General features: G+C 31.2%; 1 protein-coding gene across 4 annotated transcripts in view; it reads right to left on the bottom strand.

The window, feature by feature from the left end:
- The window catches only part of LOC119606496 (inositol polyphosphate-5-phosphatase A), a 52,579-nt gene that overhangs the window by 10,196 nt on the left and 17,238 nt on the right, over positions 1-25,145 (bottom strand). For all 4 annotated transcript variants that reach the window (XM_037960027.1, XM_037960026.1, XM_037960028.1 and 1 more), the window contains 3 exons: positions 19,438-19,605; positions 8,136-8,308; positions 7,983-8,070 (listed from right to left, as the gene is read on the bottom strand). In XM_037960027.1, the coding sequence (XP_037815955.1) occupies positions 7,983-8,070; positions 8,136-8,308; positions 19,438-19,605 (429 nt within the window). The remainder of the gene's footprint in view (positions 1-7,982; positions 8,071-8,135; positions 8,309-19,437; positions 19,606-25,145) is intronic.

Below are 25,145 nucleotides of genomic sequence, written 5' to 3'. Positions count from 1 at the left end.
TGTTCATTCCACCCGAAGGTCTAAGAGGAGGGAAATCTGTCGCATCTTCAAATACTTCGAATCTATTAGAATACACACTAGATAGACTGGTTCTAACTTCTTTTAGGGTCAGATTTTTTACTGTCATCAACTTTTTTATGGCACATGAGATCCGAACTGTCATCGTTTGCGTTGTGAAGATTAAAACAATTTCTACATACTTCCATGCTTTGCTTACAGTGCTGGGCAAAGTGATTGTAACGGAAGCACCGGTAGCATTGACCAAACGGTATAAAATATTTTACCCTAATTTTGGTGTGTCCATATATTATCTCCCTTGGGATTTCATTCCCTTTAAAAAGAACCTTCATATTCTTGGTGGGTACTGAAACCAATTCACCATTGTCATTTTTCCTCTTACGGTTAATTCTGAAAGCTTTCAAGATCTGAATAGGGGATTCTACAAAGTTCATGAATTCCTCATCCGAGACTTCGTTGGGATTATCGAAAATAATTCCAGTCTTAGTCACGAAGTGTGCAAATATTTTTGGCGTATAACCCTTCTCCTTTATTCTGGTATCATCAACAAAACTATTAGCTACTAAATTCTAAAATTCTTAAAAGAGATTTTGAATCTGCCAAACCCGATCTTGGATACATCAAATATGTCCGCTATCTGTAATTCCAGGATCACATTACATAGCGAGATAGCATTCAAATACTTTCTCATGCCCTTATCATCGTATGCATCTAAATATACTATGTATGGACCTTTATGGTCCTGATCGTATCGATAAGTAATCTCCACATTGGAAGACTGTTCCCTATTACTGTCAATGTTGCTTGATCTATTGCAAGTTAAATTATTGTCATTGTCCGACTTGGCCATATCCGACTAACCTGAATCATCCTCTATTAGTATTGTCTCAACGGAATCGTCTGCTTTCTTCCTCTTTCTCACGTTATCTTCTGAAGATGAATGATATCACAAAATTAAGTACAGTCACAATACGTTTCAACAAATTTTGCACAATCAAAAAATTCCAGTAAATAGACGCCACACACAAACAGTAAATTTAACTGTTCACAATAAAAAATTCACAAAGCACAAGATAGAGTGAGACAACAAAAAAAATGAAAGATGTAAGTCTTCAATCGACAAAAGCTCAAACAACAATAATTTGAGTAAAATATGTACGTATTTCTTAAATTTTGTAAATAGTGTTGTAGTTTTATTTAATTAATATTATGTTAAATTTCGCTATATTACGAAATAATTTTGATTTTTACTTTCGTTAAATGTCACAAGCTTTAACGAAAATATTTTTGTAAAATAAAACAAAGTTTTTTAACATATAAGAAAATTGTGTTAGTTCCACAACTAGTTCTAGAACGCATGATTATATCCTGTACTCTACAGATAACCAGTGCCTCGTTTCTGTAACTCTCGCATCGCGAAGTTTCTCGCATGAAACAGTGAAATTGAAGAAAAAACAATGTGAATTGAAACAAAATATCATTTCTCACATGCAAGTGTTTCTGTAAGAAAATTTTGTGAGAACTATCTGTCATTTATGTTTTTTGACGTAAGTTATTGGAAATTTGTGAGTAAAAGTGTTTCTATAAGAAAATTTTGTGAGAAGTTTCTCACATGAACTGTCAAAAAAACTCACATTTTAAAACGGTGCGGAAAGGAAAATTTTAAGTAAAAAAAATTTATTTAAACATGAATTCTATGAAATAATGAAAAAGTAATGTTATATTTATAATTAATTAAGATTAAAATAAATATTGTTCACCAATTTTTAGAAAATAGGAGGAATTTTGGATATACAGAAGTAAATGCTAAAAAAGTACGTGGGCGTAAACTTAGAATTTGCCAAGGGCGAATTTAGTGTGATAATTTTTCGAACAATTTTCATTTAATTTCTATATTTTTTGTTTATTTATTCTTCTTTTATATATTTGTTCGGCAATTTTTGTTTTCTTCTTTTTTTTTATGTTTTTGACAGCTGTAATTCGTGTAGCCTCTTCTCACTTTAAGTTACAGAAAAACTTTCTACTCACAAATCGAGAAACGATGGAATTTTTTGTTTCACACTTCTCAATGTGAGAACTTCTCACTAAAAGTTACAGAAACGGGGTACAGATACGAAACCATTGACAGCTGCCAAAAAAGTAAATTCGAACCGGTTTTGTTTACATTTTTTCAATTCCGCCAATAGGTACAACAGAGCGAGAGAAAAAATAAAATATATTAAAAAATCGTTGAGTGTATGAGAGGAGCTGTACGATTTTTTCCTCGCTCGTTTGAAAAAACAGCAAAAAATGTGAAGAAGATTTGCAAAAAAGTGAAGATTAGAAGGAAAACAACCTGATTTTAATAAATATTAGCTTGAATTCCAATTGTAAGTGTAAAAATATAAACGTATTTCATTAATTTTACAAGAACAAAAAATAAATTAATTTATGAAAAATAAAAACAAAAGTAACGGTGCATCTACTCGTGAGTCACGTGTCGTCGTCATTCGCAATCGTGAGCAAAAATTACTACGGAGGTGGGTACTTTGGCCTCCGTGGCGGACAATGCGTCAAGTATATAACATGCCATTGGCAAAAACATAGGGGTGAAAGAGAAGGATGTACTCAGAGAGATCTCTAAGCTACATCAGCCTTTAAATATAGATGAGGGCTCCGACTCTGAATCCTCAGATAATAATAACAACACCATTATACCAAATCCCAAATAGGATGAAGTAGAGCAAATGGTGAAAGAGGCGAGTGATAGTATAGCTAAACTACCTATTGGTAAGAAAATTCATTGTGGAGGAAGTTGAAAAAGATGCTTCAGGAAATTATAGTTAGCCAATCCCACGACACTACAAAGGAAAAATCGGACTCTCTCACAAGATCTGAGACAAAGAGTATCAGGTCTCCCGAGGAGTTGACAACTGAGAATGAGACTAAGAAGAAAAAGAGCTCCCCATCTTCTAATACACAATCGAAGACAAGCCATACTTCAATCAAAGGAACCTCAAGTCAGCACCCTGTGAGTAAGGGTTACAGCGCCAAGCCAGATATTAAGAAGACGAAGACGTCGGCGAAGGTAAGGGTATCTCAAAAAAAGCCACGAAAAACGAGGAAGAAGAAGCTAGACGGTGGAAAAGGTAAAGAGCCGCCATCTTATGCCAAAGTTGCCAGAAGAAGACAACGGGCTATTAAGTTTACGATGCCGACAATACAGCAGACCTCGTCAACAATCGCAATCGCTTCAAAGGGCAAACAAACAATAGAGAGCGTGAGCTGCGAGTTCAGCATGGGCGTGATGTTGATGAGGTTGGCATTTCACCAATGTGTTAGCACCCTAAAGAACTTGGTGGAAAGTATCCCTCCTCCCTGGGACGGCGCTAAAATGGGTCTGGCAAAGAAGAGCGAGTTTCCGGAGCTCTTAAAGTCCACTGTCTATATAAAAGGATGGGGCAGCAAACTGGCTAATATATGTATACTGGAAATTCTTGGTGGTCAAAATGCTGAGCTGGCCGTGGAAAAATGAGATGTCTTTGGCAGGAAAGAAGAACCAGAGGGAACTTTATTAGTAATAGGTATCTACCAGAACTCCATGGCTAGTCTTGCCAATAATTATGCAGGTGTCGATTAAAAAGACTGGAATATGCCTGATAAGGACACCGTAGAGCCATCAATAGCATCCACAGCATTAATAGCCACTTCAGGCTACCCGGAGGAGTAAAATTCAAAGAGCGAGGAGGTGATCACCAACTCGCAGGAAGACAGTTTAATAGATGACTATGATTGAGGTTATCCAAATAATCCTATAGAGGTTTATCAACGCTCTGATGGCTACAATTAACACAGGTAAGATATGTACCTATAGCTTTAATCAAGCAACCGTGGACAATTCGCAACAAGGTTTCTGGATTAAATTACGTAAATTTCCAACTTTTCTACGTTGATACAGGGTCTCGCCCGAGAACATGTATCTTATGTCACAAGAACTTATGTTTTCTCCTCTCAACAGGGTTATCAACATCGAATGCAAGGGTGCTGAAGCAAGGTCGTGGCAACATAAACCTTGCATCTGCTTACTTGCTCTTATATTTTCCGACAGTACCACCAACGTCGGATCTGATGAAACTGGCTGAAGAGGCACAAAGGAAAAATAAGAAAATTGTAAAAGGTTGCGATGCCAACTCCCACCATTTAGCTTGGGGTAGCACAAACACCAATCGCAGGAGACAACTTAATACTAAGGACTTGATCACATTGAACTTAGGTAATAAAGCTACATTCTTCAATAGAATCAGAGAAGACGTATTAGATATAACTATATGTTCAGAAGAGCTTATAAACGAAATTCAGGATTGCACGTTGGTTCAAATCATCACTTTTTCAGTGCGAAATTAAGATGGACAAAATAATGAAACTCTTTAAAGTCTAAGATGGAGCATATGCATAAATAGGTATATTAGAACAAATTTAAGTGGAAATTAACCCTTTGGTGGTTATTAATCCATTGTCTACAATTAAGATGACTTATATAAGATAATTATTTTCATTTTGGGAGGTCTTGTCGGACTCCCAAAAGTTTTTTAGAACTAATTTCCAGCGCGAGGGTCTTTACTTCCAAGCTGCGGTTGAAACTGCCCGAAATAATAAATCAGTTTTAATACAAAAATTTGTTTTCCTTCCTACCGCAATTTTCCATTTTGTTGCTAAGAAATTACGAAAATTCGGACCTTTAAATACTGCAATTCCTTGTAAACACCATCTATAACAGGATGACAAAAATACATGTCTGATAAGGACATCATCCTTTGCGTAGTGCTTTAATCAAATTTGAAAATGCTTATAAGGTAGCACCCTAGAAAATATAAAATAACTCAAAACGCGCAGAAATGCGCAATTTCGGGTAAAGTAAAACTAATTCACAACATTTCAGGTTATTCATTTCTTCTTATTTCAGGTTTAACAAACATCAACATTTTCTTAAAAGCTTTCATGAAGTTAAAATTTCAAAATCAAATTAAATTTTTTCAAGGTTATTTTAAATATTGTCTTTTTCGAAGTGAAGGAATATTATTTTCAACCATTTACAAGAATATATAAATAAACTACTGACACCTCTAAGTGCTATCCATTTGACAGTTATTGAAATTTATTTACATACTTTCCAGAATTAACGTTTAAAAATAATGATAAAATATAGACTCTACAAAAGAATTTTTTTAAATATTTTGAAATGATGACTTTGACTGCGTGCAGTAGAACAGTGTTTAGCATTTCTCAAAAAATGATTGCGAATTTGAGTATATTGGTGTATTGGTAATAGGATGATATCAAAAAAGAAATTATATTCACTGTTCCAAAATTTGAATTTCGCACAGGAAAACTGGTAGTTTGAACTATAGTGGATTGGAGAGTTTCGGACGAGCACTTCTTTTTCTGACCATCGGTACATAAGATTTAAAATACTATAGCCGCCACCAAAGCCGATAAAGTTTCGGAATAAGTCTAAAACTATTTAGACAATGTTCGGGACCTTACTAAAGAACCGTTTATGTCAGGACACTTTTCAATTTCGAAATAAAGAGGACATAGACGTCAAAGTCGAAATGCTCACAAATGCCCTGGTTGAATCGTTCGAGGGCAGCTGCCCTCTGTGAGAGCGGAAATCTGCCCAGGAGAAACCCTGAGCTGCGAGATGTACGATATAAATGCTTTGGACAAAAAGTGTAATATCAAACTACTACAGGGAGTTCTGCGTACATGCTGCTTTGGTTTAAGTGGTGCCATGTGTTCTACTTTAACCAAGGCTCTGGAAACGTTGCAAGATATTCCACCCATTGAAACATATTTAAGATAAGAGGCGGCGCTTACAGCCGAACGGCTCTATACTTTAAGCGAACTGGTCAAATAGGACAGGTTATCAATGTATACTGGACACATATGCTGGGAGATGTACGATATAACTATCCAGAAAAAAAAGTATTTCGCGGAACACCACATGGTGGTATATTTACTCTGGGTATCACGATTAATAGCCTCCTAAGGACCCTAACCGAGATAGGACTTAGACCTATCTGCTATGCAGACGATCTCGTAATACTTTTAAAGGGAAAGGTTCCAGATTACTTGTGTAGAAGAACTGAGGAGGCTCTGAATACGACCTTGAGCTGGGCTCAAAAGAGAGGTCTCAATGTGCCTCGGTGCGGCGCTATATATAGGAGAATTATAGGCATGAAATGGGGTATTAGTCCTACTATGATAAATGGCCTTTATAAAAGTGTAATTAGAACAATTCCAGCTTATGTTTCAATAATCTGGTGGACTGCTTTGGACAAAAAGTATAATATCAAACTACTATAGGGAGTTCAGCGTACATGCTGCTTTGGTATAAGTGGTGCCATGTGTTCAACCAATTCTGAGTGGACACACGGATCACACCTAAGCCGCTAATTAAAATTGGTAACACTCAAAATCGGTAGCTGATACTAAAGCTTGTACTAAAATCGATGAGCCGTTAGAAAAAGGTACGATTTTGCATTAAATGCAATAAAAAGGTTTGGTCATGTGTATGAAATTTATTTCAAAACTTTATATAGATTTTCATTTTAACGGTTTTTATATTATTTATTCATTTAAATTCAGAAATAGAAGCAGCACATAAATATAAACAATTAGTTATTGGCTAACCAGAATAAAAATAGCATCAATGTTTCTTGTGCACAAAAAACGCAGTGTTTTTCTTTCAAGAAAAACTGACGAAGCACAACCTAAATATATGCCGTTCGAAGAAAAATAACCACTTTGGATTTAATGCAATTTAAAAAAATCATTCGAATATATGCATTAATAAATTTAAATCCTCAAAATTTTTAATCTATCAAAGATAAATGAATATTTTTTAGTTAATGAGTATAAATTAATGTATTAATTCACCATTTTAGATATTCTATAAAAATGTGTGCTTAGTTTTATAAAAAAAAATATTTTTGAATATATATATTTGATAATATTCAAATATAAATAATATAAAAATAAATATGTATAAGTAATAAATTGAATCGTAAAAGCAAGAAAGAAGGAAATGTTCTCTTACCAATGATCGCTTTTGTATGGCTGATGTATCGTATTGTTTATCGGTCAATAGGCAGATTAGTTATTTCGAATTCCTAAATCATCACTATAATATACCCAGCAAAAAATAATTGATGTCATACTTTACAAACGACATCTTAATCACATCTAAAAATGCGATAACATATTTTTCGCTTTTATAAACCAAATATTTCATTACAATAGTGAGTAATAAGATGTAGAAAAGTCACTACAAATAACATATCAAATTTTGGTGAACGACTAATGAAACTTACATAAGCGTGTCATTGAAAGAATGTGGTTTATTTTTGACATCCAAATATAGGATTTTTACTGCTCCTAATAATAAGATTAGATGTAGTTCAAAGTTGTCAAAAATTAACAACATCTCTCCAATAACACGGTAATGTAAAATTCATAGGTTTTTCACTCGAATTTGAAGTACTTCGGGTTACTGGTTGTGATGGAAATACTACATCTTTTTCCACACTTCTTTTATTATATATTATATCAATTTACTTTTACTAACCTAATCCTGTTTAATATAACCTTAGTGATTCAGAGTCTCTTAATGGTTCAAGCAAAAATGGCTCACCTATTTTTTTTATTAAATTTGGAGTTTTTAATGGCTCGACGACTGTTATTTAAACTTAGAAATAAGTAGTTATTTTATACTCGTAATGCACACAAGAAGAGCTCTATAATTAAATTATTTCATTTTATCATAAGGTAAAATATTAAATAAAGGAAGACAATTCTTCTTCTTTTTATTAAACTAATCATTTTTGCGTATTATTAATTTTTTGTGTATTTTCATTGAACCATATCGGATTGACGCCGAAACAATCCTTTATAAAAAATTGCCATGTATGTATTTATGTACTTACCTTTATTACTCCCTCTGTATCGCATCTAAAATTGAAGTCTCCAAAAACAAAAAATGGCGCTAATCCATTTTTTTCATCCAAATGAAATCTGTTGAAATTAAATACAGCAAAAATATAAGTTATTTATTAATCACCATTTTATAAACCACTTACCTTTCTAATGTATGTACTAAAGCTCTTCTCCTTGTTTTGCAATAAACAGACGGAAATTCTTCACATGCTGCTAAATTAGATGCATCATGAAAGAGATGTATATTGACTAGATCAAACACAGTGTTATTAAGATCCCAACGTGTCCTCATGAACCCTTTCCTAGACCATTTGCACTATAAAATTAAAGAAAAAGTTTATATAAATTGTAAATTACTTCTAAGGAGATTTTAATAACCAGTGGTTCTTCACTAGTTCAATAGGTATTATATTAATTTTAAAACGTTTTATTTTTCTAATATGTATTCACTACTGAAAAATTTAATTACAAAAGGAAAGAATATAAAAAATTTTAAAATAAATTTAACACGGACTTAAGAGTTATAATTACACTGAAAATAATCCATGCTCAACTTTACGAAAAATTTCGTAACTTCTTTTTTCGTAATATTTACAAAAATTTCGTGTATAATATGAAATATTATTTTTTTCTATTTTTACGAAAGTACGAAAACCTTTCGTAATATTTTTTTCTTAAATTTTAGCGAAATTAAACATAATGATATTAATTATATTATCGTTAATTAAAACTACAACATTTTTATAAAAATTAAGAAAAAGCATAATATAATTCACGAACTATTTTCATAAAAAAATTTAAAATTCGTATGGAGAATAATTTTTAACTAATATTAAAAAAATTATTTTAAAATGAACAAAAATGTTTGCATAAATTAATATTTCGTAAATTTTACCATATTTATTCAAAATTCACTTTTTTCAATTTATTTAAATTAATTTTTCCAAGATTATTTTGCATTATACTAAAATATTTCGTACAATTTCGTATATATTACGAAAGAATTTCGTGGTGCGAAACAACGAACGATTCGTATAATGTACGACATTTTTCGTATATATTAGGCATGGATTTTTTCAGTGTATAACATTAAGCAAAAATCTCGAATTCTTTTACTGTAACGTCATCTCAAATGTTAAAGGGCGTAACAACCAAAAAATTTTAAATTGACTTTTGGATTGAAAATGGACCTTGCCCATTGAAATTCCTAAAAAATCACATAGACAATGTCTTGGAGGCACACTTCAATACAAACGTTTATTGATGTTGTGAAAAAAGCAATTTTTATAAAAATAATAGTTTTACGACCATTATCAGCAAAAATATTTTATAAATTTAACTGAAAATATTAATAAAACTTAATAATACTTAACGAAAACTATTTAACTTTAAGTTATAATTTTCGTTTTCATCATCCTTCAGTTAGAAAATTAAACGCTATATTCGGCTATGATCTTAAATACCCTCCACCTGTAAATACATGACTAAATTCTAATAAATTTGTAGTGAAAGCATGAAAAATTGAACCCAATTAACTCATGTAACTCTGCTATAGAAACTGTAATATTTCACCATAATAATTCTCTTAGGACCAATCTTTAGGTAAACGTTAGCACCATACACAAAACTGTTTTTACTTCTCAGTAGTCGTGTTCAGTTCGGTTGAGTTGAAAAAAACTTAACATGGCCGCTGCTTGTTTGTGTGGCTGCTGAAGAAAAACAAAACCACTTGCTATTTATTGCAGCAGTGTGTTGACACAGTTGACTGACTTCAGTTAGCTTGTGAGGAAAAATAAATACTTGAACTTTATTTAGTTCAGTCCAAGATATATTAATTATAAGGTATTGTTATCAGAACAGCTGATCGTTTTTTGCTATTATGTTCATTTTTCGCCGTGGTGTATAATTAATATCAAACTTTGTTTACATTTTGTAAATGTCAAACTTTGTTTTCATTTTGTTAATGTCAAACTGGTTTCATTTTGTATATGAGAATTTTGTGATTAAAGTGAAATTGTGTGATTAGGGTATATTTTTGTGTTTTTAATCTTTAAAAGTTAAAACATCAAAATAAATTATAAACAGATTCAAATTTATAAACATTTTTTGTTTAATTTAAATTCGTTTTGATTTATTTGTCAGCTGTTTTTGAAATTTTTCCCTTACAGCCAATTCAAGTGCAGGACAATGTCAAACTACATATAAAAAAATATAACCAATTCGCTTGGTATTCTGAATTCGCCGATGACACTACCTTATAAAATTAATATACCTTGGTTCAGCCGAAAATTTAGAAAATAAAACTAAACATTGAATCCTGGTTAAGATAGATTCTATTCTATTTTTATTGTACTCTCTGGCGATCCTCTCATTGTTCTCTTATTTTTATGTTGTAGCGTTACCATATGTTCATAATATGTTGCTAAATATCTTGCAAAATTGAAAAAACATGGCTGTTGCAATGCATATTTTTGCCATGTGTTATTATTATGAAAGATATTAAATTAAATAAAATAAAATGAGAATCCATAATATACAATGATGTGAAAAATAATAGGGACAACAATCATATTTGATCAGAAAATAAGTAAAATAAGAGAATTGCTAGAAAATAACTACAGATTTTTAGGTAATATATTAAAAAAACGAGTTCCATTGTGTTTTTCAAAATGGTTGTTTTTATTTTATTTTTTTTAATAAATTAAACTTAAAATGCTTAAGTATTTATATCTAAGGCAAGGTACAATTCAACTTAAATGCTTTATTATGGCAACTAAATCACATTATATTTTTGTCAAAGGTGTAGGGTATTATATGGTCGGCCTCGCCCGACTATAATTTCTTACTTGTTTTAATTAGAAATTGATGCTTATTGATTCGAATTGCAATCATTTTGTTACATATTAAACATAAAATAAATGAAAAATTTTTAGTTTAGCTTTTTTACTTCTATCGGGATGATAAGTTTCAAAATACGACGATGGGTAAAGAAGACCATTTGCGTATTTTTCAGATTTATCATTCCTTGATAAAAATTATTCACGAAAAGATAATTGTACTTCTAAGATGTCAGACAATGTTCGCACAAAGTATCGTTGATGTGCTTTTAAAAAAATTTCATGATTTTTTTTAACCCTAAATAAAAAAATAATTGAATACTAGCTATACCCAGTGTGTTTTGCTACCATTGACTAAATATTATTATTGTAAATGTATATACATACAGTGTCTCTCATAAGTATTCGAATTTAATGTATTATGAAAACAGACATCATTTTATAATAGATTTTGTGGGAAAAATAAATAAATAAATTTATTATGTTGTCCTGACAGTCCTTAAATTTTATACCACATTTTAAAAATTAAAAAAAAAAATAATTTACTTAAACTAATTTAACTTTTTTTAAAAAAAGTGCAAAAAATAGCTTCACAAAATTATTCGAATTTTTTGTATAAATCATATTTAGATTAGCATTATGAAGTAAAAATAAATAATTAAAATGAAATTAAAGTTTTGTATAGTAGCCTTTGTTTTTAAAAACAACTTCCAAGCGTCGTGGGACCGTTTCTACCAATTTATGAAATAGTTCTGGCGTTATTATGTCCCATTCTTCATGCAAAGCAACCGTATGGTGGTTTTAGAGGATAATGAGTGATTTAAAAGTTGTTCTTGTAAATATAACCACAAATTTTCAATGGAGTTTAAGTCCAGACATTAACTCCATTGAAAATTTGGTGAAAGAAGATACTTAGTGTTGTAAATGATCAACATTTTCACGTACCAGGTCGTGTATTTTGGATCGTTTTTCTGTTGAAAAATAAATTGAATGGGTTGTAGCCCCATTTTGGTGGTACTAGCATGCAAATTCTGCTCTAAAATTGACAAGTGGACCTTCTAGTCTATAATTACAATAATAAATTTTAGCAGTCCAACACCGTGGACAGACACAGAACCCCAAAATATGGCAGAGCAACTTGGGTCCTTTACAGTTGGTTTTAAGTTAGATAATTCCAAGGCATCTCCAAGCTTTCGCCATATCATTTGACGACCATCTGAGCCAAAAATATTATATTTATTCTAATCGTCGAAGATAACTTCCTTCCAGAATCCAATATTCTTACTTATGAGTCTATTTGCGGAGTCAAGACATCGATTAACTTCGATATGAGCGGTTTCCACCTTGGTACTTGACCATGCAAATTATTGCTCCCTAGTACTTTGCGCACAATTTCGACACTCATTTTTATTCACAGGACTGTCATGAGTTCGTTGTTAATTTTTGGAGCTGATAGATGAAGGTTCCTTCGGTATTTTCTCAGTATTTCTCTGTCGTCCTGTATTGACAGCAGATTTGGACGACTTGATAATGGTAAATACTCGATGGAATTCTTTGTTCCATGCGTGTAATGATGTCGATGGGAATCTATCAACCATTTCCTATATGTATTTAATTGATCGGCCTTGATTATACGGATATAAATTAATTTTTTAATTTGAATTGATCAACTCTTTTTCTTTGAACATTTTAAGCGCTTACACAGGAAGGATTTACAACATAATTATGCAAATTTCCAAAAAATATAATGTTAAATATTCCATATAACCACTACCTGCATAATGGGTTAATTAATGGGCAATAAAACACGTGTTCAAGGATTCTAAAAAAGTTCTTAGAAAAAATTCGAATATTTTTGCGCAGTACCTGAAATGACCCTTTTTGGGTTTTTTTTTCCATTTTCTTGGAAACCATTAATGAGTTTTTATTACTTTTTTTGTATTTCGTAGAAATAATATAAATTAATAAAATTTCATTAAAAAATTTTAAATACTATTATTATTTTTAAAGTAACATCATAAAATAACACAGTAATCCATAAAAAATAATAAATTCGAATATTTATGTGAGACACTGTATGTATATCTGCAATATCCAAAAGTCCCCTGTAAGAGAAATCTATATAAATTATATAAATTTGATGTTATGATTCTAGTCTCAATATTACAGACAATTAATTAATTATGAAAAACGAAAAAGTACCAGACAGTGACTTTCTATGGATTTTTAATAAATCATGTTTAATTTTCAACCAGAAATTCCTTGCAGCATCAGGAAGCTGCGTGTCCACTTTTATGTTTTAAGGTTCAATATTGTATTTAATTTTATGTTTATATATTCAATATTTTAGAAAACTCAAAAAATACCAGTTGAAGTACGAAAAGTATAAATAGTACCAGTTAAAGAACGAAAAAGTGACAGAAAATACTCCAGTTTAAATTTTCATTCACGCAAGTCCCTGATTGCTTAGTTTTATGTTTCTAGGTTCATTATCATAGAAAACTCAAAAAGTACCAGTTGAAGAACGAAAAATTAACAAAAGGTCCCCTTTTATCAGAAAGTCCAAGCTTTACATGCTTAATTTCATGTTTCTGGGTTCAATATTATAAAAAACACAAAAAGTACCTTTTGAAGAACGAAAAAGTACCAGAAAGAACTTTTTTATATATTCTCACTTTCATGTTTCTAGGATTAATATTATAAAAAATTCAAAAGTACCAGTCGAAGTATAATAAAGTACCAAAAAGTCTCCTTTAATAGATTCTCATTTACTCCAGACTCTAAATGCTTAATTTCATGTTTCTAGCTTCAATTTTTTACAAAATAAAAAAATACTCAAAAAGTACCAGTCGAAATACAATAAAGTACCAAAAAGTCTCCTTTTATAGATTTTAATTTACTCCAGACTCTAAATGCTAAATTTCATGCTTCTAGGTTCAATTTAATAGACAACTCAAAAAAGTACCAGTCGAAGTACGATAAAGTACCAATAAGTTCCGTTAATAACGTAAAAATTATGACTATTTTGTTATCAGGACAATCTATATTATCAGAACAATCTATAGCTCGAAAATAACTAATGATACAAAAATATTCTTCAACCAAAATGTAGGAAATTCAATTCTCTAACCTTTGACCTCCAATATCTCGTTTAGCGCACAAGATATTTTCGGTGACTCTAATTCCTTACTTATTATGCTAAGGGAAGCTATGTGCTAATTTTCATTTAGCTATCTGAAATTCCCCAGATTGCTAATTTTTTTGCCTAATTTTCCTGGGGTGTAACTAGGGTTGCCAGATTCCGATTCGCAGAAAGCTGGACATCGGGTTTTAAAAAGCTGGACAAAACAAAAAAAGCTGGACATAAAAAAATACTGAGAAAATGTTAATTTTGGTTTTGTGTAAATAATTTCATAGTGATACACCAAAAAAATGCAGAGGTTCTCATATACCAATTCTGTTTTGTTATAGTCCATATATTACGAATATATTTTTAGTTTTCCTCGATCACTTCGTTAACTTAGCGTTTAAGAGCAAAAGATGAGAAAAAGCTCCATTTTTGAAGTTTTAAATTTTAACAAGTAAGAGTGTTATATTCGGCTATGCCGAATCTTATATACCCACCATCACACCTCGTTTGACTCGAATGAAACTTACTTATGTCGAATTTCATCTATATACTCGTATATTTAGGCCAGTTATAAGCGTAGGGGTAGGGTCAATCATGGACCGATCCTCATAAATTTTTTTTAGATAGATTTTGACTCGTATGAAACTTACTTATGTTGAATTTCATCTATATACTAGTATTTTTAAGCCAGTAATGAGCGTTAAAGTCATTTTCTGAAGGGGACCTTATATGGGGGGTAGGGTCAATTATAGACCGATCCTCATAAAATTTTGAATAGTGATTTTGGATCATAAGGAACTTACTTATGTCGAATTTCATCGCTATATTTGTATTTTTAAACAAGATATGGCTGTTAAAGCTGCTTTTCGAGGGGCCACTTGTATGGGGCCGATATTGCCCATTTTCAATACCAAACAAACCTTACCTATAAAAAATATTTATGTGAAATTTCAACCCTCTAGCTCTTTCCATTCGGACTCTATCGTGCTTTCAACAGACAGACAGACGGACGGACAGACATGGCTAGATCGTCTTAGAATTTAATGAGGACCCAGAATATATATACTTTTGTGGGTCCATGACCACTATTTCGATGTGTTACAAACGGAATGACAAAATCAATATACCCCCCATCTTTTTTGATGGTGGGTATAAAAATATGTCTTTTCGCGTACTTTCCTGTAAGAAATATCCAGTAACTTTATGATAGAGAGTAATTTTTAATTTACTCTCAATCAAAAAAATATCCAAAAAAGTACTCGAAAGCCAATTTAAAAAATAAATGTGCAAGTTTTTGTTTATAAACAAAATCTCAATCGCTAACAAAACACTAAAAAACAAATAATTGAAACTTTGATTTTTCCTATAAATAAATAGATATTTAAAGTTAACAAAACATGCAGTATCATTAAAAATATATTATTGTTTTAAAACTTTATGATACAAACATATTATTAAAATAAAAATTTACACAAAATCGCTAAGAGAAAGACTAACTAAATTGTTTTAAAAACGCTAGATTTACAATATTTGTTATGTTTTTTTCACAACAAATAAACTCTTTTAAAAACTAATTTATGATAAATAAAATTTAAATAAATCTAATTACAAATAATTTTTTTAATATTCGTGTTTGTATATTTCTTTAAAAAAAATTAAAATTTACCAAATTTTCGATTTCTTTGGTTTGTTTACATATTCATAAATCAAACATATGTTGTGAATATAAGTTGGATATTTTTTGCTGGGGAAAAAATATCTAGTAAAATGAAAAATTCTCCAACAACGAACTGTAATTTTTATCGCTCTCTTACTCTCTCGTTGCAAGTTTTCAAAAGTACGCGAAAGGAATCCAATAACAATTGTTGCAAATTGTTACAAATTATCGAGTACGCGAACAGACCTAATATTTATTGCGACATCAGCTATTCAAGTGTTGAGACATGATGATAGAAGAGGGAAATCATAACTTAGTTGTATAACAAATGTACAATCAGTGTTGGCTAACATGCAGTGTACTAAAAAAAATTCTATTTAGCTGGACAAATTAAATTTTAGCTTGAAACTGGACAAGCATCAAAAAAGCTGGACAATCCAGCCAAGTCCAGCCAGGCTGGCAACCCTAGGTGTAACGCTTTTTAATATTTTTATTTAAAAATAACAATTTCAAAAAAGTCTTGGATTTTACTCATAATTTTTACGATTGTTTTCTTTTGTAATGACGATTTTCCTTTTTATTTTGTGGCACAAAACATATGTTTTATTATTTCTTGGATTTTTCTCATCATTTTTTCAATTGTTTTCGTTTGTATTGACAAGTTTCCTTTTTATTTTATGTTTTATTGTCTCGAAAACTACTTAGAAAAATTACTAAACGCAAACAAAGCGCGCGAACTCCATCACATACTTAAATAAATTTGGCGATTTTCAAATCGTATGCATGCAATTGTCATCACATGAGCGTATGTAAACATGTCCAGCAAACAAAGTGTGGACAAATTCAGGTGAAAAACCTATAAATTTTACATTAGCGTGTCATTGGAGGGATGTTGTGATGTTTGACAACTTTGAACTACATCTAATCTTATCTTTAGAAGCTGTAAAAAATCCCATATTTGTATGTCAAAAATAAACCACATTCTTTCAATGAAACGGTTTTTCATAAAAATTTTAAGTACTTCGAATATGTTGTTTGTAGTGACACTTCTACATCTCTTTCTTCATTTTTAACTGCGTTTTCATTTGTAAGGATATGTTTGGTTTATAAAAGCGAAAAGTATGCAATCGTATTTTTTAGATGTGATTAAGATGTCGTTTGTATGAAAAATTTTTATGAAAAACGGTCAATAATTCACCCTACCTCTCATATAAGGTCCTTCTCAGAAAATTTGATGAGTAATATCACCCTGATGTTTATAGGGGAGCATTCCTTTTACGGCATACGGTTTAATGGTGGGTATATAAGATTCGGCACAGCCGAATATAACACTCTCACTTGTTCGGATTGACTTTTTGAAAATAAGAATTATTTTCATAATATTTTTAATTTAAAGTGTGTTAATACTTAGTATTGTAGTCTGAAAATACCTTAAATCGACACCATAATATTCAGTAAAACGACATGTAAAATTTTTCAAATAAATGAATGATTTTTTTTAATTTTTTGAAAATTTTCAAAACGATTGGATTTTTTCGTTTTATCTAAGTTTTATTTTTATTTAAAGAAAAGAATAAAAACAGAAACAAAATTAAAATATGTTTTTTTTTTTTTGAAATTTTTCGAATTGAATTTTCATTTTATTTCAAATGTAATAGTGTAAAAAGAAAATATATTTTATATTTTTGATAATCATACCAATTTTCACTTTTTTTGTTTTAGCAGTATGAAATAAAAATTTAACGACTTCTCTCATAGTGTGTAGGCAGCTTAAGTAAAGGCTCATTTCCGCATACACCGTAATCGGTGCCGAAAACGAAATTGCATATACTATTTGTACGGAAAAAAATAAGTTTCTTTCGTCACAAATGTATAAAATTTCGTTTTCGGTGCCAATTACGGTGTATGCGGAAACCTGCTTTAAGTAGATATTAGCATTTTAACCCCATACTTTTCAATGTAAGATTTTGCTGGAATTATTTCTAATTAATGAAATGCATAGTTGTTTCTATGAAATTTTATTATGGAACAAAAATTAAACTTTCCTACAACTCAGCATTTTTTACAAAAACGACTATCATCAATGTGACTAAGAAGATCACATAATATGTATATTAATCATACACCAATTCTTCCACAATTTTAGCATTTTATGAAAAGTTTTTATGAAATTTTTAAAAATATTATTTTTAATTAAATTTCTATATTTACAAAAAAGAGTACTCATCATTTCCTTTTTTATTTTAATTAAATACGAATCGATTAAATATTCGATCAATTATGATTTTACACTCATATTGCATTTTTTACAACATTATTTGAACATTAATTTGTATATTTTTAAATTTTTTTTACTTTTGTTACTTGCTATTATCCTTTTTCACAAACATTGTGTGTTTTTTTCAATTTATATACCCACCATCAAAAAAAAAAAAGGTGGTATATTGATCGAAATATTGGTCATAGACCCACAAAGGTATTCTGGGTCCTTATTAAATTCTAAGACGATCTAGCCATGCCCGTCCGTCTGTCTGTTGAAAGCACGATAGAGTCCGAAATGAGCTAAAGGGTTGAAATTTTCCACAAATATTCTCTATAGATAAGGTTTGTTGGCATTGAAAATGGGCAAATCGGTCCAGGTTTTCGGATAGCCCCCATACAAGTGGACCCTCGAAAAACAGATTTAACGGGCATATCTTTTTTAAAAGTACGAGTATAGCGATAGACATTACAAAGGGACCTAATTTGGACCCAAGTAAAGCTATACTCGTAATAGTATACAGTGTGCTGAACCTAACCTATAGCGATGAAATTCGACATAAATAAGTTTCATATGAGTCAAAATCTCCCTACCAAATTTTATGAGGATCCGTCCATAATTGATGTATATAAGGCCCCTTCAGAAAATCACTACAACGCTCATTACTGGCGTAAGTTTCGTGCGATACAAAATCTCTCTACCAAATTTTATATGGATCGGTCAATAATTGACCCTACCTCTCTTATAAGGTCCCCCTCAGAAAATGACTTTGGCGGTCATTACTGGCTTAAAAATACTAGTATAGCAATGAAATTTGACATAAGTCCCTGACGAGCCAAAACCTCTCTATCAAATTTCATTTCGATCGGTCAATAATTAACCCTACCCCATATAAGGTCCCTTTCAAAAAATTACGTTAACGCTCATTACTGGCTTAAAAATACGAGTATAGCAAAGAAATTTGACATCATAAGTAAATCCTCGTCAGCAAATTTTATGTGGATCGGTCCATAATTGAGCTACCCTCAATATAAGGTCCCTCCAGATCTTTACTGGCTTAAAAGTTCGAGTATAGAGATGAAATTTGACATAAGTAAGTTACGAGCCAAAACCTAAGAAACTTTAATATGAACGTAAATCTTCCTATCAAATTTCATGCGGAAAGTGTCGGGAATTGATATTCGATGTAAACATGTTTTATATGAACCAAAAACGGTCTAAAAAATGTATGAACAATTTTATGAACGGTCAATAATTCACCCTACCTCTCATATAAGGTCCTCTTCAGTAAATTTGATGAGTAATATCACCCTGATGTTTAAAGGAGAGCATACTTTTTGGGTATACGGTTTGATGGTGGGTATATTATATTCGGCATAGCCGAATATAACACTCTTACTTGTTTATTCTGATGTAAACCTTGTTGTCAAAATTTGCACTTTCGCAATTTTGTACAGAAAAAAACGTGAATATATTTATATTGTTATACATTGTACGGAATTTAATGCATTACTGAAAATGCTCTATTGAAATCAAATTGTTTTGATTGTGTCATACATACCTCAGGAAAAAAATGTTGCGGGAATTTCGATTTTTCCTTAGTTGATATGGTTTCTATGTTTCCGGAATATATGTTTTTTCCTTCAGCTGATTCCCAACTATGTGTAAGAAAATTCCACATTTTCACAATTTTTAAACTTTTGTGTACAAAATAAAGATTTCCTAGTGCCTAAATAAAAGAAAATAAATTGGTAAATATTGATGTACATATGTATGTATATATTTAAAGTGCAAAAGTTCCAATGCTATATTTATATCCACTATGGTGGGGAGGGTATTTAATAGGGTATTCAAACGATTAATCGTCGATCGGTTAATCGATCAATTTTTGACGATTAATCGTTCGAATAAATGAAAATTGCCAAATTTCAAATAACGAATAAACCGAATAATTTCTATCAATTAACCGATTAAAAAAACTTACTGCTGAACAGTAAAATTTATGTATATTTTTTTTATTTATTCCTTTATTATCTATGATTTGACTGATTGACTGACTGATTCATCATCGCACAGCCCAAACCGTAAAAGATAGATTCATGAAAATTTGGTTATAGGTTCCTTTGGCATTGTACAGATCCACCAAGAAAGGATTTTTGGAAACTCGAACGTTTAGGAGATGAAATGGGTAAAAAAGGGTAAAATTGGTATCCTTAATATCTCCTAAAGAAGCAAAGATATAAATAAAATTCCACATATATCCTCTATTATACAAAAAAATAATTCATAGGTGTCTGGTACTTTTCCAAAAATCGAGACTTAAATAGCTACATGGATAAAACTGACCCCGTAGAACTTTTTCTTAGCCTATTTATCTTCTAAACAAATGACCATACGAATAAAACATTCAATGTATCTTATTATAATCAAAGGCTATTTGAAATCGGGTAATGATGGGATAAAAACGGTATCTAAAATTGGATCTTTTTAAACTTTTTTCATTTTTTTTTCTCATTCAATTATAAGTACAATAAAATGTATATCATATTCGTAACTTATCAAAAAATTACAAATACAAATTTAGTACTTTTTGGAAATTCGAACATTTAAGCAGTATAATGGTATCTATTTTTTGTACAATTTTCATAAAACATTGTTTCTTATTTACCGACATTCTTTTTGTATAATTGTGGGCTCTCACAACGATTTTTGGAATATATATTTTTTTTTATTTTTACATCGAATATAAGTGAAAAATTTTCCAAAAAATATTCCCCTTTTTTTAGGTAATTAATCTTGAGCCATAAATGCGATCGGCGATAAATAAGTGTATTTTTTTACCAAATTTAGTAGGTGTGAAAATACGTCCATATTTTAATTAAATTAATTAATTCAAAAAGTATATTAAAACGCTGGAAAATGCCAAGGCAAAGCTCCGTACTCAAAAGAAAAAGTGGGCTTCGTTTATAAAAACTAGCAAACATGTATTCTAAAACCAAAAATTTAAATTTCGAGATATTTTGATCAATAATACAGTCGATCTGTGTTATTTAGGTCAAATAAAGAATTCTTCCACTATAAAAAAAGTAAGAAGACACAAACAATATAATTTATTTTTGAAATATTTATTACGAAGAAAAAACTACAAAGTTGCATGTAGCTCTATCCTGTTGAGATTTATTGGATGTTCATTAAGATCCAATAAATCGCATACTAAACGACTTTCAATTTACATATCGTCACCTAAAAAGTTTCTACACCCCCAGTCACCTTGGGATACTACAAAAATTCGAAATGTCCTAGGAACATTGAGTCTCTAATTAAAGAAAAGAGAACACTCAGACGTCAATGGTAACAATCACATCGCCTTTAAAAATAATAAGGAATCTAATCTGAGAAATTATGTCAAAAACTTAGACCCTACTAAGAAAACAGAATATAGTCTCTGGAAAGCTGTTAAACATATGCAATGTCCTATTTCATATGAGTCACCCATACGCCTCCAAAATGGTCAATGGGCAAGAAATACGTCAGAAAAACTTGAAGCATTCGCCAATCACTTGGAGAATGTGTTTACTGAAAATGATACAGATTCTTCTATTAGTGCTAACATTATAAATAATGTGGTTCCACGCCCAATAAAATTCAAAGGTCTAAAGGCAGGAAAATCACCTGGTATAGATAAAATTACTACCACGATGATAAGTAACCTGCCCAATTCAGCACTGAGAATTATTTTGTTCATCTTTAACTCGATGCTACGTATTGGATATTTCCCTACCTCATGGAAAGTATCCGAAATTGTTATGATACCAAAACCGGGAAAAGATGTCACTCAAGTGACATCATGCCGTCCCTTTAGCCTGTTGTCTATATTCTCAAAACTTTTTGAAAAGTTATTGCTTGAAAGCCTTATAGTACACCTTAATGATAATTGCATTATTCCTGACCATCAGTTTGGTTTCAGAAGAAAGCACAGCACAGGTACATCGAATAACTACTCTTATTCGGAAGGCCTTCGATAGCAAGCAATATTGCTCAGCATTATTCATAGATATTTCTCAAGCTTTCGATAAAGTGTGGCACAATGGACTAATACACAAAATTATCACATTACTACCTGCGAATGTACACAAACTGCTTAAAAACTACATATATGAAAGATCTCTTCAAATCAGATCTAAAGATGTGATCTCTTCACGTCGAAAAATATCTGCTGGAGTACCCCAGGGAAGTATTCTAGGTCCGTTCCTATATATTTTATATACTGCAGATATGCCAACGAGCGCACTGACTCACACATCTACATTTGCGGATGATACCGCTTTTGTAAGCATACATGACAACCCTTCAATAGCTTCTGAACAACTCCAGCTTCATATCGGCGAATTGGAAAAGTGGCTAGACAAATGGAAAATAAAGGTCAATGCAACAAAATGTACTCACGTTACATTTATTTTAAGACGAGAAAATTGTCCTCCGTACAGATAAACAATATAAAAATTCCTGAACAAAGCCATGTGAGATATCTTGGTATCCACCTTGATCGCCGCTTAACAGGACTCACCACATTGAAGCCAAGGTTACACAAATAAAATTAAAGTCAGCTCAAATGTACTTGCTAATTGGACCACGGTCAGCTCTAGACTTGGAATACAAGGTGCTTTTGTACAAAACAGTTATAAAACCGATATGGCTATACGGCATTCAACTGTGGGGAACAGCCTCCTCTAATGTTGAAAAATTACAAAGAAAGCAGTCAGAACTGTTAAGGTCAATAACAGGTGCCCCGTAGTACATTCGCAATAGTAATATTCATAGGGATCTCAATGTCTCCATAATACGCGAGGAGATCAAATTCTCTTGTTTAACCTACTTGTTCAAAGTTGCTGTCATTGAATTAAGAATTTGTTCCGATTTACCTACTTCTACAATGGGTTCATAGAGAAACACATTAGATTCGTGAAAAGCAATGTTGGAAGTAATGATATCACTTTTACTTCTACAACCAGTTTTGAAGAACATAGTTGTGTTTCTTAAGTATTTCTAATAAGTTTTTCAGCAAAAGTTATACATTAGCTAATCTGAAACTTCTTGAAAAATCTCAAAAACATAAAATTAATTAACTGAATTTCTTTATGTGGGAAAGGATTTCACATGAAAAATAATTTATAATATTAAAAAAAAAATAAATTAAAATATTTAGATAGAATTAAACTCAAAGAAGTGGAAAATTATAATTTAGTTTGTTATAAGAAGAAAAATATTGTAAACAAGTAAGAGTACTATATTCGGCTATGCCGAATCCTATAAACCCTTCACCACGGTGTATTTAAAAAATATCAATTCTATAAAGTTTTAATTTATTTCATTTTCCCGTTTATATCATTATTATAGCAATAGCAAAACGAACAACAACAACGCTAAACGAAATAAACACACAAAAAAAAACAAAATACACAAGGCAGTAAAATCAACAGACATCCAAACATATGAAACGAAATACACAAAAAACAAAAACAAAATACACAACGCAATGAAACCAACAGACATCCAAACATACGAAACTGAATACACCAAAAAACAAAAACAATATACACAAGGAAATGAAACATACGAAACGAAATACTCACAAAAAAGCAAAAAGAAAATACACAACGCAAAGAAAACAACATACATCCAAACATACGAAACTCAATGCACCAAGAAACAAAAACAACATACACAAGGCAATGAAACACACAGCCATCCAAACATATGAAACGAAATACTCTATGAATAAGCAGTGTTGTTGTTGCGTATATCAAAGCATGAAAAAATTTGTCTTTTTTCTGAAATTTTCAGAGATTGTCTCGGTTTTTTGCTCAAATCTCCGGTATTTATGGATCGATTTTGCTGATTTTAAATAGCGATCTTCTCGAAAGCATGTCTAACAGAATTATTGAAGATTTGAATCTCGCCGTTATCTGGGGTCCTCTAAAAACTGATTTCAACAAACACACAGACATACGGACAGACAGACAGACATAGCTTAATCAACTCCGCTACCTATAAGGATCCAGAATATATATACTTTATGGGGTCGGAAAATTATATTATAGAAATTACAAACGGAATGACAAACTTATATACATATACCCTTCTCACGAAGGTGAAGGGTATAAAAAGCAATACAATAATTAAAAAAATAAAACCTCAAATAATTATTTGTCGAATAAACCGAATGAGATTAAAACCCGAATAATTGAATACCCTAGTATTTAATAAATCAAACAAGTTTGTAAAAACACAAAATAAATTATATATTATAACGGGACAGCCTGTTTGGCCAAGTAATTTACTTTCTCATTAAACAAAACTCCAACATGGGACGGAACCCATATGTAGATCTTACAATATCAGCAACTAGAAAGTGTTTCGAAGAATGATCCAAAATAATGGAAGCATTTCTGACGTCTGTATATATGAGAAGACTAGAGTGATTGTCCTCAATGGCTGTGGTAACAGCCATTTTGATAGCAATCAACTCTCCAGACAAAGATGAAAACTTTTAAGGTATACTATACAAAAAGAAACTGTCAGTAATAATATTTATACTATATAACTATTTATATTATGAGAGGGCGCAGTCTTAATTAATTACATTAAGGACTAATTATAACACGCAATTTTCACAGATCCTTAGAGGCGAGATCGATCTGAGGTGAAGTGGTAGTTCATTAGCCAAAACGTAAATAGCCTGAATATGAGTAAAAGGACATAGGCCAAGACAGCGTTACCATTTAAAAATAATTCTCGGGGAAGTTTTTCCTACCGGCGGATAGGGGTAATGATGGGCAATTTCTCTTCTGTCAGCTATAGTTTTACTTAAGCTAATTCAGTGCAGACTGTCCCCGCGGACCAATAAAATTAAAAAAGACATCCCAGTACCGACGGCTAATGTTGATTTGCTCGTCATGTGTCGTCATCATCCTGCTGTCGTGAGCAAAAGATGTGGGTACCTTGGACAATGCGTTAAGTGTACAGTAGGGATATAACTAATTTTGCATATCACCAAGTGATGGCCAATTTTGTATAAGTAATCATTTGGAATCAAAAACATCATGTAATTTTTGAAAGGCTGATTCATTATCGCACAGCCTAAACGGTTGTATTTCATAAATTTCCAATCAATAATGATTGATTCTAGCATTAATATTACAGGAAATTCAAAAAATATCAGTTGGATAACGAAAATGTAAGAGAAAGTCCCTTTTTATAGATTTTAGT

The sequence above is a fragment of the Lucilia sericata genome, unplaced genomic scaffold (assembly GCF_015586225.1).
Source record: "Lucilia sericata isolate MDLA Ls3-8-SP2 unplaced genomic scaffold, ASM1558622v1 Contig000595F_arrow, whole genome shotgun sequence".
In the NCBI taxonomy this organism is placed as follows: domain Eukaryota; kingdom Metazoa; phylum Arthropoda; class Insecta; order Diptera; family Calliphoridae; genus Lucilia; species Lucilia sericata.
The sequence above is the reverse complement of the archived record's forward strand: the minus strand, read 5'-3'. Positions and strand labels throughout refer to the sequence as shown.